At 42.0% G+C, this 12,031-nt stretch overlaps 1 protein-coding gene across 11 annotated transcripts in view; it reads left to right on the top strand.

The window, feature by feature from the left end:
• ARHGAP26 (Rho GTPase activating protein 26) overlaps window positions 1-12,031 on the top strand; it is a 211,261-nt gene that overhangs the window by 120,052 nt on the left and 79,178 nt on the right. For all 11 annotated transcript variants that reach the window (XM_082213473.1, XM_082213467.1, XM_082213470.1 and 8 more), the window contains one exon: window positions 9,702-9,786. In XM_082213473.1, the coding sequence (XP_082069599.1) occupies window positions 9,702-9,786 (85 nt within the window). The remainder of the gene's footprint in view (window positions 1-9,701; window positions 9,787-12,031) is intronic.

Genomic DNA, 12,031 nt, shown 5'->3' with positions numbered 1-12,031 from the left:
AGAGTTGCCAGGTGTAAAGAGAGTAAACAAGCCAGCTATTGGATTTTAGAGGCTTGTGTTTGTTTCAGAGTCAATGCAAGGACTCAAAATGGATGCTAAGAAGGGGGGAGGCTTGCCTTCTCCACCCCTCCTGACCAATGACAATTATTCATCTTGGTCTGTAAAGATGAAGGCCCTGCTGCAGAATCAGAGACTGTTTGGGGTGATTGAGAATCCCATCCCAGCAGCACCAACGCGTGCTTGGGAGTCACAGAATGTGAAGGCTAGGACTGCTATAATTCTGTGTGTCTCAGATGAGCAGCTTGTGCATATACAGCATTTGGAATTTGCGCAAGAGGTTTGGAACGCGCTGCGTACAACGCATCAGAGAGATGCTGGTTCTTCAGCGTTGCTGTATTTTGAGAAGTTGACAAATCTGAGATTAGCGCCTGATGGAGATGTTCAAGCGCACCTGACAGAGATGAAGTTTCTACGTCAACAGATGGTGGAACGCAATTTCCGTCTACAGGAGGAAGTGTTTTGCTTCATGATGATAAACAGCCTGAACCGCACCTACAAGGTTGTTGCCAGTCAGCTTGGTTCGCTACCTGCTCAGGATCTGACCGCGGAAAGAGTGTGTGCCGTCGTCCTGAACGAACACGACAGACTTGCTGCACTGGAAGTGAAAGACAGAGGGAGGCAAGAACAGAGTTCAAATCTTCCCACTGCTGATGCTACTGGAGAGCATGCCGTAGCATTGAGTGCCGTCCGATGCTATAATTGTGGACAGACTGGGCATCTACAGCGAAACTGTAAGAAGCCGCGCCAGTCAAAAGGAGCCATGAACAGCTCTACGAAGCCTGAGGCGTCAAGCAAAAGCCGTACCAACTGCCAGGTGAAACCTGCAAAGGCTATGATGGCGAAAGGAACCACGCCAGATGTTGGGAACGCATTCATAATCGACACGGGCGCCACGAAGCATCTCTGCCCACACAGAGAACTGTTTTCGACGTTGAAGAAGCAAAGCTTCACAGTGAAACAAGCCAACGGTCAAGAACTAGAAGCGACCGGAATTGGAACTGTGTATCTTGAGAGTCTGAAATTGACTATAAGCGATGTTTATCTGGTTCCAGAACTAAAATTTAATCTGCTGAGTGTGTCGCAGATTGCAAAGAAGGGACTGAAACTGACCTATGATGCTAAAAGCTGCAAGATCTACAAAGATGGAGAACTGTTTCTTACTGCCAAAGAGAAAGATGGACTGTATTTGTTGACTTTTGATCAAAGTGATTACATGAAATGTAATACTTCTGATTCTAACGAATTTTCTCTTACAGGTGTGACCAGTGTGAACACCAGGAAGGTGTCTAAGAAGGTCCACAGAGCTTTTCAGCGGGTGTATGCTGATGTGATTGGTCCTTTAGAACCATCTAGAGGCGGTGCAAAATATTACCTTGTGTGTGTTGATTGTTACACAAATTATTCTTGGGTTTATATGATGAAGAAACCGCAGGAAACTTTAGAAAAGTTTCAAGAGTTTTGTGACAAGGTTAAAAGTATGCATGATGCTAACATTGATTGTCTTTTCACAGATGACAAGCCAGTTTTTCTTTTACAGGATTTCCAGAGGTTCCTGGATGAGAAAGGGATAAGACACAAACTTGCTAGTTCCGAAGAAGCATGGAAGAAATGTGTCTGTGTTAGGGTGAACAAAGAATTGCAAAAGGGGATGCATGCGCAATTGCTAAGTTCACATTTACCACATGAATATTGGGCCGAATCTTTAGCGTCCTATCTTCATGTGTGGTTGAGAAAAGTCTCAACAGAGTTGGGATGTTCTCCTTTTGAGAAGCTGTTTAATAGAAAACCTTCTGTTGCCTACTTTAAGGTTTTCGGATCTCATGTGAGAACAGAAGCTCCAAGTGGGGTAAAGAATGCCAGAGGCATCTTTGTAGGTTATGAAAAAGGTCTCTACAGAGTAATTTTGTCTGAATCTGGTCAGGTGATTCTCACAAAATTTCTAGAGAGTGCTCCTGAACGAGAGAGAGTGATTGTTCAAACTTTTTCCACAGATGATTCTGATGATGATGATGATGAGTTTGATCTTATTGAGTTCAGTGGTACTGATGATGATGACACTGATAGCTCAGACAGCTCAGTTGTCACAGTCATTGAGAGGAAATCTCAAATAATGACTAAACCCTCAGAAAAGGAGGATAAACCACAGATTAAGCTTAGTACTGGTTCTCCAGAGAGTTCAGAGGCTGAACCAGAAAGCAGAGAAGAGCAGCAGCTCTTAAGAAGGTCTGAGAGAGCAACGAAGGGTGTACCACCCAAGAGGTATTCAGAGGAGTTTGCTAACCTTGCATATGTTGCTGTTGTAAACGATCAAGGACAGATTGAAGCTGTGTCTGAGTCAGAGACAAAGGCACAACAGAAAGTTGTTAACCAAGGAAATGCGAAGTCACACAACCAGAGAGGTACATTGGTTAAACCAGTGGCAGGTAGTTCCAAGGGTGGAACTGAAACAACAGGGGAATGTTATAAGTATAACAACTGTTTGTTTTCTTCTCTGGATGACGCTTTGCTCGCAGCACGCATTGATACTTTAGGGGGAGTATGTTACCATAAAGCACCAATGCTGCAGCAAGCAAAGGCTCCAGCAGCTCAGTCAGCTGCTTGTGGCTGGAAAGCCAGACAGGATGTTTGTGACTGTTGCCATGGAAACAAAGGGGCAGTCCATTCTGTACTGAGCACCGGATGTTAGCTCAGTGTGTGTGTCATATGACCCGTACTGGAAGTACATGGGAGGAGTTTCTTCTTGCTGTTGTCGAGTGCAGACATGTTTCTCTGTACTGATATGAGAGACAGAAATAAAAGATGTAAATAGTTTTCTGTCTGCTTCTTTCCCCTCCTGGGGGACACCAAAGGGGAGAGAGGATGAACGGTGTGTTCCTCTCACATATCTGAGATGAATCGCCGGGACCTCGCCTGCTTATCAGCAGAGTGGAGACGCGGGGAGGTCGACAGGAATATCTGCCGGTGCCTACGCTGTGGCACATTCCTCTGACCCAGGCAGAATTCCAACAGAAATATGGTCAAATCTGAAATTGTCAATGTTAGGCCGAATTGCAGTAATTAAGATGAATGTATTGCCTAGAATGCTATTTTTGTTTCAGACTTTGCAGATTATTGACAAGATGGACTGTTTCAAGAGGTGGCAGAAAGATATTGCGAAATTTGTCTGGCAGGGCAAAAAGCCCAGAATAAAATTTAAAATACTTACAGATGCAAAAGAAAGAGGGGGATTTGCCCTGCCGGACTTAAAACTGTATTATGAAGCAGCAGCGTTCTGCTGGCTGAAAGAGTGGATGCTCCTCGAGAATACAGATATCTTGGATTTAGAAGGTTTTAATAACGCATTTGGTTGGCATGCATATTTATGGTACGACAAAATCAAAGTGCATAGTATTTTTAAAAACCACATTGTTAGAAAAGCCTTGTTTAATGTCTGGATGAGATATAAAGATTTGTTGGAAAACAAAACCCCTAGATGGTTGTCACCTTTAGAGGCTAAGGCATATAAGAGAGTCAATATGGAGGTCGGATGGCCAAAGTATTGGGAGATCTTGGAACAGGATGGAGAGAAACTGAAATTAAAGAGTCATGATAAACTGAAACCTAAAGTACAAGACTGGCTCCATTATTATCAAATAATGGAGGTTTATAAACAGGACAGGAAAATTGGCTTCCAGGTGGAAAAATCAAAATTAGAGACTGAATTGTTAGAACCCAATACTAAGAATCTGTCAAGAATGTACAACCTGCTGTTGAAATGGAATACACAAGATGAAACAGTTAAATCAGCCATGATTAAGTGGGCACAGGATATCGGTCATAACATTATGTTTGCTGACTGGGAAAGGTTGTGGAACACCGGGATTAAATTTACGGCATGTAATGCCTTAAGAGAAAATATTATGAAAATGGTCTATAGGTGGTACATGACCCCAGTCAAGCTTGCAAAAATTTACCATTTGCCTGATAACAAATGTTGGAAATGTAAGGAAACTGAAGGTACTTTTTATCATCTTTGGTGGACATGCCCGAGGATTAAGGCTTTCTGGGAAATGATATATAATGAAATGAAAAAGGTACTTAAATGTACTTTCCTTAAGAAACCAGAAGCCTTCCTCCTGGGTATTGTCGGCCAATTGGTGTCAAAAAAAGATAGAATTTTGACACCAATTGGCCTCGGTCCAGTATACCTGAAGGAGCGTCTCCACCCCCATCAGTCTGCCCGGACGCTGAGGTCCAGCGCCGAGGGCCTTCTGGCGGTTCCCTCACTGCGAGAAGCAAAGCTACAGGGAACCAGGCAGAGGGCCTTCTCGGTAGTGGCGCCCGCCCTGTGGAACACCCTTCCAGCAGATGTCAAGGTGATAAACAACTACCTGACATTCAGGAGACATCTTAAGGCAGCCCTGTTCAGGGAAGTTTTTAACGTGTGATATTTTATTGTATTTTTGGTTTTTATGGAAGCCGCCCAGAGTGGCTGGGGAGGCCCAGCCAGATGGGCGGGGTATAAATAATAAATTATTATTATTATTATTATTATTATTATTTATGTATGCAACAACAGCAGCAAGAATACTCATCGCAAAGTATTGGAAGACACAAGACCTACCCACCTTGGAAGAATGGCAGATGAAAGTGATGGACTATATGACATTAGCTGAGATGACTGGCAGAATCCGTGATCAGGAAAGAGAGACTGCAGAAGAAGAATGGAAGAAATTTAAAATTTACCTAAAGGACTATTATAAACTTGATGAATGTTAAAATGTCAAGGTTTTTAGAAAGAGAGGGTTACAGTGATATAAGATTGGAGTAAAGAGAAGATTAACAGGACAGAGGTTTGAAAGAAATATATATAAGTTGCTAAATAACTTTGGACATGGGGATGCAGAAAGGGGAGGTATGGGGGAGTCCGAGAAAAGAAGGTTTGAAAAAATATTGTGAAATACTATATATGTTTGTGTGTCCTTTTATGTGTTTGTTCGTTTGTTAAAAAACTTGTAAAATTAATAAAAATTCTTAAAAAAAAAAGAGAGTAAGGACTATTGCTCGGTGATAGAGCACATGCTTTGCATGTAGAAGGTACCAGGTTCCATCCCTAGTAACTCCAATTGAGAGTTAGCAGGTGATGCAAAAGACCTTCTCTGCCTTTGTCCCTGGAGAGCCACTGCCATCAGAGTAGAACATACTGGGCACAATGGACAAATTGCTGATTTAAGACAGCTTTGGGTTACATGTATTACTGAGAAGGGCAAGGGAGAAAGGGATAGCAACCCACCCAGGAGGTGTTTGGGTTCAGAGCGTACAGTGATTGGAGGGGAGGGTGAGTGTAGAAAAAGGGTAGAGATAAAATAATGCAACTGCTGTGGAATCTAGTATGTAGCTTCAAGGCTCAGGATCTTTTGTAATTCCTTATCTAATAGATAAACTGATACTGAATCAGAAACTTGCATCCCCATTTTTATATTACATTGCACAAAGTGTGAAATGAATTTCTTGGACCAAGTATATTTCTTGTTGGTTTGAAATCCTCTGATTTAAAACAGGATTCTGTGATTTTTTGTGTGTGCCATTAAACACCACGTAAATAATGCTAGTTTTGGCCTTAATATTTGTTTACCCAGTCAAAGCACTGATTTGTTCTTTAATCAATATATTTGTGTGATGGCATGAGTGTTTGTGTTGGCAATGAAAGCCAGCATGGGTAAGGAAATTCTTACTAAGTTTCTTTTTTTTATAAAAAAATTTTATTGGTTTTACATAAGTTTTTTATAACAAACAAACATATAAAAAGACAAACAAACAAGCATAGTTTCATAATATCTTTTCATAAACTTCTTTTCTCAGACTCCCCCATACCTCCCCTTTCTGCATCCCCATGTCCATAGTTTTATAGCAACTTATAAATGTTTTTTTCCTCGACCTAATTCATCTTAATCCTTTCTTTAATCTAATCATATATCACTGCAACCCTTTTTTCCTGAAAACCTCGACATTCTAGCAGTTAAATCAGCTATGATTAAGTGGGCACAGGACATTGGTCATAATATTATGTTTGCTGACTGGGAAAGGTTGTGGAACACCGGTATTAAATTTACGGCATGTAATGCCTTAAAGGAAAATGTTATGAAAATGATCTATAGGTGGTACATGACCCCAGTCAAGCTAGCAAAAATTTACCATTTGCCTGACAACAAATGTTGGAAATGTAAGGAAACTGAAGGTACTTTTTATCATCTTTGGTGGACATGCCCGAAGATTAAGGCTTTCTGGGAAATGATATATAATGAAATGAAAAAGGTATTTAAATATACTTTTCTTAAGAAACCAGAGGCCTTTCTCTTGGGCATTGTCGGCCAACTAGTACCAAAGAAGGATAGAACTTTTTAATGTATGCAACAACAGCAGCAAGAATACTGATCGCAAAGCAGCAAGAATACTGATCGCAAAGTATTGGAAGACACAAGATCTACCCACCTTGGAAGAGTGGCAGATGAAAGTGATTGACTATATGACATTGGCTGAGATGACTAGCAGAATCCGTGATCAGGGAAAGGAGACAGCGGAAGAAGAATGGAAGAAATTTAAAATTTATCTCAAGGACTATTACAAACTTGATGAATGCTGGAAATTCTTACTAAGTTTCTATCCACCCAATGACTTCAGGTTTTATTTGTTTTCCGAAATGCTTGAGAATGAGAATAGCCAAGTGCTCAGCCTGTTGGGAAGATCTGTTCTGAGGTGTGGTGACTGGCAGGCTGTGCTGAAAACGAGATTGTTTAGGAGATTCCCTGAGACTGGGAGCGAGAAGACGAAATCTATTTTAAATGGATAGGTTTAAACACACACAAACAGTTGTGTTTTCCAGCAGCTTTGAGTAATTTCTCTTTCTCTCCCTCTACTTGTATATGGCTGTTTTGTGAATCTGAAAAGCTGACTTACGGGCAAAATGGCAAGTCTTTGAGAGCTTCCTCTGTTTTGGTTCCTCTAGTTCACAACACTTCCTTGAAGCTGTCTGGAGCTTATGAAATTAGATTTCTCTGAAATTTTGGCACTTTTAACTGAGATTTGGCATTGCCCCCAAACTTTTCCACATTCATGGTTGGAAGAGCTAACCTGACTTTGGAGTGGAGAAGAACTTTAAAAATAAAGAAGCCACGGACAGGCTCCAAGGATATAAACTGGCAAAAAGAAAGAACACCACAGAATGCAAGGGCATCGAAAGGCAAGGAGGAGAAAAATAAAGTTAAATTAGACATCTAGAAGCCAACAGCTGCCCAGCCCATTCCGGCTTTTTAAAGTGTGTTGTGCAATAAGTTGAAACAGGCTAGCTGAATTTATTTAGGTAAGTATTTAGCTCTCTGCATTCACTTACCACTATCCTCTTAAGCCCATTCACCACTAAAATGTATGATTTCTCTCCTTCCTTTGCGTATACTTCATCATGACTGGCCAAGATAAAGTCATTTGGCCTCAATCCTCCTTGCTCTTGAACGCTACTTAGCAGGTCTCCTGAGGCTCTTTGCAGATGTTTCTGTTTTGCAAGCCAGTGGGAACCTCATGAGCAGAATTTCCTTGCCTTCTAGCAGCAAATGTCAGTCTGGCACGAGTGCTTATCTGGCGAAAGGTTTCTGAAGTTGTGAGCTTAAGGTCTACCGGGTCAAGCAGCTCAGCGGATAATTTGCTGACACACTGCTGTGCCAAAGTCCCATTATACGGCACTGTGTGAGAACTTCATTTTCTCCTTTGCAATCCAAACAAAATGTAGCTGCTGGATTTAGTGGCTATAGAGAGTGTGTGTATGTCTATCTTTGTTTTTTATTTTTATTTTTGCAAGGATGAGTCTAGCGTGGTTTCTGCCCTGGGCAAGCATACAAGTACACATGCCAGTCTGCCAGAAGTGAGTCACCCACAAGCTGTTTCACATAAGTCAACACAGTGCAGCCACGCTACCTATAATTATTAGTAGAAAAAAAGGCCTGCCGTTATGACAGGCAGGGCATATGTGGAGAGTGAGCTTGTATTTCACACTCTCAGCTCCCAGGGATTCCCTGCCAGTGGGGGCTGCTGGACCATCAAGCCGGAGGCATGATGAGCACTCTTTGCTACTACTGCAGTGTAATCCCCCAAGCACAGTGCTTCATTTGCTTCCAGCAGCTATGGGCAGTCATTTTAACCAAAATCTGTATCCATATCTACGCTACTCAACAGTTATTTATATGCATGCCCCTTTATTGCCTGGTAAGTGTTTTCATTAGACCACAATATGGTTTAAATGCATTGTCTGCCTAAAATGAGTTCTAAAAAATCTTGAATCATGTGTAGTCCCTGTAACCTGTAACCACACACCCCTTTCTATATCTGTGCATATGCTGGTTGTATTCAGCCTTCCCTAGTTTGGTGCCCTCCATATGTTTTTGAACTCTAAATCCTTTGAGCCCCAGTTATCATGGCCAGTGGTCTGGGATGATGAGAGTTGTAGTCCACCAACACTGGGGTTTGGGGCAGCATGCTAGGGAAGGCTGATGTATCAGATATGGATTTTCATGGCATAAACCTCACTATTCCAAGGACCAAGGCACTGGTCAGGGTTTTCTTTGTTTACCCATATATCAGAATGTCCCACAAGTACTATACAATTTGGTATTGCACTGCATCCTATTTATTGAGAGGTAGGGCAGTAGGATTTTCACAAAAGTGACTGTCTGATTCCACTTATGTGATTTATTATCTCTGTGTTAAGTTTTACAAGCCCTTAATTTGTATGTGTGGCACATATAAATTATATGCATGTTGCACACCCAAAATGATGTTGCTTCTGCTTTTCTGGTGCAGCAATAAAACTGCTAGCACATTTGCAAAGTTAGCAGGGTCCGGTATGGTTTCAGATTGGATGGGGAACTGCTTGTTGAGATTCCAGCATTTCAGGGGTTGGACTAGATGACCTCTGGGGTGCCTTCCAACTCTACATTTATGTGATTCTCATCCTCAAACTGATGGCAACACTTCCCCTTGTTGCTGAGTGTCTGCAAACCATTGATGCCATATAGTGGCAATTTTGCTCATTTGGCAATGACATACTGTGGTTTTATCAGCCTCTTCAAGAAGAAGAAGAAGAAGAAGAAGAAGAGTTTGGATTTGATATCCCGCCTTTCACTCCCCTTCAGGAGTCTCAAAGCGGCTAACATTCTCCTTTCCCTTCCTCCCCCACAACAAACACTCTATGAGGTGAGTGGGGCTGAGAGACTTCAAAGAAGTGTGACTGGCCCAAGGTCACCCAGCAGCTGCATGCGGAGGAGCGGAGACGCGAACCCGGTTCCCCAGATTATGAGACTACCGCTCTTAACCACTACACCACACTGGCTCTCGATCCCCTCTTGCCCAGTATCTTTCATGCACAATGCCCAGACAGATGAGGAAACAAACAAATCAGTCCACCCCTGCCTCTCATCCTGCAAAGACTTTGCATGGTAACCATTGACGTCCTTTCAATTGCATCTGTTTGCTCCTAGGGGCAGCAGAGCATCACTATCCTATTGTGAAGTTGCAGCAGGAAGACTGTGTGGGCAGTGCAGAAAATCAGGTTAAGTCTATGGTGGATAATGAATGTTGTTGTTTTTCCTACCTTTCCATTTCTCTCTCCTTAGATCCCAAAACCGCTGAAACAGAAGATGACATCTGTGCTGAGTGGGAGATTAAAACTATCACCAGTGCACTGAAAACATACTTAAGGTGAGTGTGGTAGTTTTCTGGTGGCTTCCACACCCCCATACCAGGGTTTCTGACAAACCTGCATGGAGATGCCAGCGATCAAACCCAAGGCCTTCTGCTGCAGCCTTTCCCCAAACATTTCCCCAACCACCCAATTCTGCCCTACAAATGCTGTGGGTTGTCTCGTTAATAGTTTATTCTCAACCATCCATGCTAAAATACCAGAAGAAGCAACAGGGAAAATATTATTTATTTTGGAGAGGACACTTGAGGCAGGAACTGTGGACCTAAGAAAAGTTAAGCAGCCCTTTTGCAGCTATCCCTGATCCGGCCCTGCACACCCTACTCACTCAGGTAGCATTGGCATTAACCAGTTCACATGTCTTTTGGTGCTACCTGGTAAAAGAAGTACTTTAACACTTAATCATTACTATGGAGAATCTTGTATAGAATATGTTGCAGAAGCTCATTGTGGTACATCTCTGTAAGTCTTGACAGACTCTGCCACGATTTACCCAGTCACTAAAGGCACTCGGCATTTCTGACCGTGCTATTCCAGAGCATACTATGACGTTTCACTGTCGGAAAATAACCCTGACCCATCTTATTTTCAGTGTTTCCTAGCAGATGTAAACCTCACTTGACATTTCAGCATTGAGTTCTCCATTTGGCTATATTTTAAAATATATGAATAGCATTGCTCTAAAACTTGGCTTGCCGATGAAGCAGGAGTGGCTAATGTCATTTAGTGGCGCTCCTGTCCAGGAAATTCAGGGAGCTGCGGAGGGCGACATTATGCCAGACATACACTATTTCCTTTGGCACTTTCTCAAAACAAATGAAATTCATTACTATTAATCATGCGGCAATAAAGATAATGTGAGAATTTATTTGGGAGCAGGTCATAAACCACAAACATGATGAGGGATATCCAATCTCAGCACCGGTTTCTATCTATCTTTCTTTCCAGCGCTATACATTTTGATAGGTCTTTCTAGAGCTGCTGCTATCTATCCAGAGTGCAGGATTAGATCCTAATCCACACAGAGCTATTTGTTTGTTGGTAGCAAGCACTGTGTATTCCTAACTGAAGGTGTTACTGAACTTTAGGAGAGAAGGGCAGAGAAGATTTCCAGACTCTGGGGAGGTATTCAGACCTCATCATCCCCTCTCTCCCATCAGGAGAGGCTCAGATTGTGAAATTTATATTGTTTAAAAGGTCTGGGTGATTAAAACACCCATAGGTGGAGGATCATAGTGTTGGGGGCATGTGAACCTCACTGGGAGGGCTATTCAGTACTTGGATCACCACCTCCAAAAATGCCCTTTCACTGGTAGTTACGCATCTGATCCTGTCTGCTCTCAGTTCTTCAGTGCTGGTCTGCTTCATGCTTGTCTTGTCTGTAGCTGACCAACCAAAGCTTTAAGTATCAAAATGGACAAAGATAAGAAAACTTTATGGAGATGATAATCACATTGCCTTGGGGGTTATTGTATTTTTACTGCATTTTGAAGTATGTGCAGTGTGTGTATTAAAATATCTTAATTATAGCATGATGCCCAATCTGTTAATGCTGAAGTGTTGCTTGGTTTTAGGAGAGAAAGGAATAAAAGCCTTCCCCCTCCCTATTTATTATTTCTATTTTTGAATCCAGCTGGCAGTGTTCAGCTATATTGATTATAAAAGCAGCTGGAGAAAGAGGAGGGACAGAGGGTGACAAAAAAGATGTGAGTGGAGAGGAGGGACCTTCTCCCATCCTTTGGATCCCCAGGAAACTCAACAAACTTGCTGCACCTAGAACTGGGTGTGGAGAGTGCTGCTGAATGGGACTCAGCTGTGGGCAGCCTGAAGAAGCACCACCCACCTTAGACCTGCCCATAAAATGCAAGTCTAGAGTGAGAGACTAGGGTGATGTCCACTGCTTCCAGGAACTCAGTTTTAGACTTTTGTGGGTGAGCTGAGAGTTTGTTGGACTCTAAGTGAGAACCTGGAGGTTGAGAGGGAGGTTGTACTGATTTATATATATTAGTATCTTTGTATTTATGTAACTCTGTATTTTTGTAAAAATTTGTTTAAGTTGTCTGTGTTGCTTCAATTCTGTACACCGCTTAGAGATTTTAAAAAAATATATTAAGTGGTATAGAAATCAAATAATTGAATAATCAATAAATGATTAAGAATGAATTTATGGTGATGGCTTGCTCCCAACTGCATATCAAGCCATTCTGTTTTGTGTTCTGTTGCTGTGATTTGTCTATGTTCCAC

Source organism: Podarcis vaucheri (genome assembly GCF_965113315.1).
Source record: "Podarcis vaucheri genome assembly, chromosome: 2".
Taxonomy (NCBI): Eukaryota; Metazoa; Chordata; class Lepidosauria; order Squamata; family Lacertidae; genus Podarcis; species Podarcis vaucheri.
Note: the sequence above shows the minus strand (reverse complement) of the source record. Positions and strands in the feature narration are given on the sequence as shown.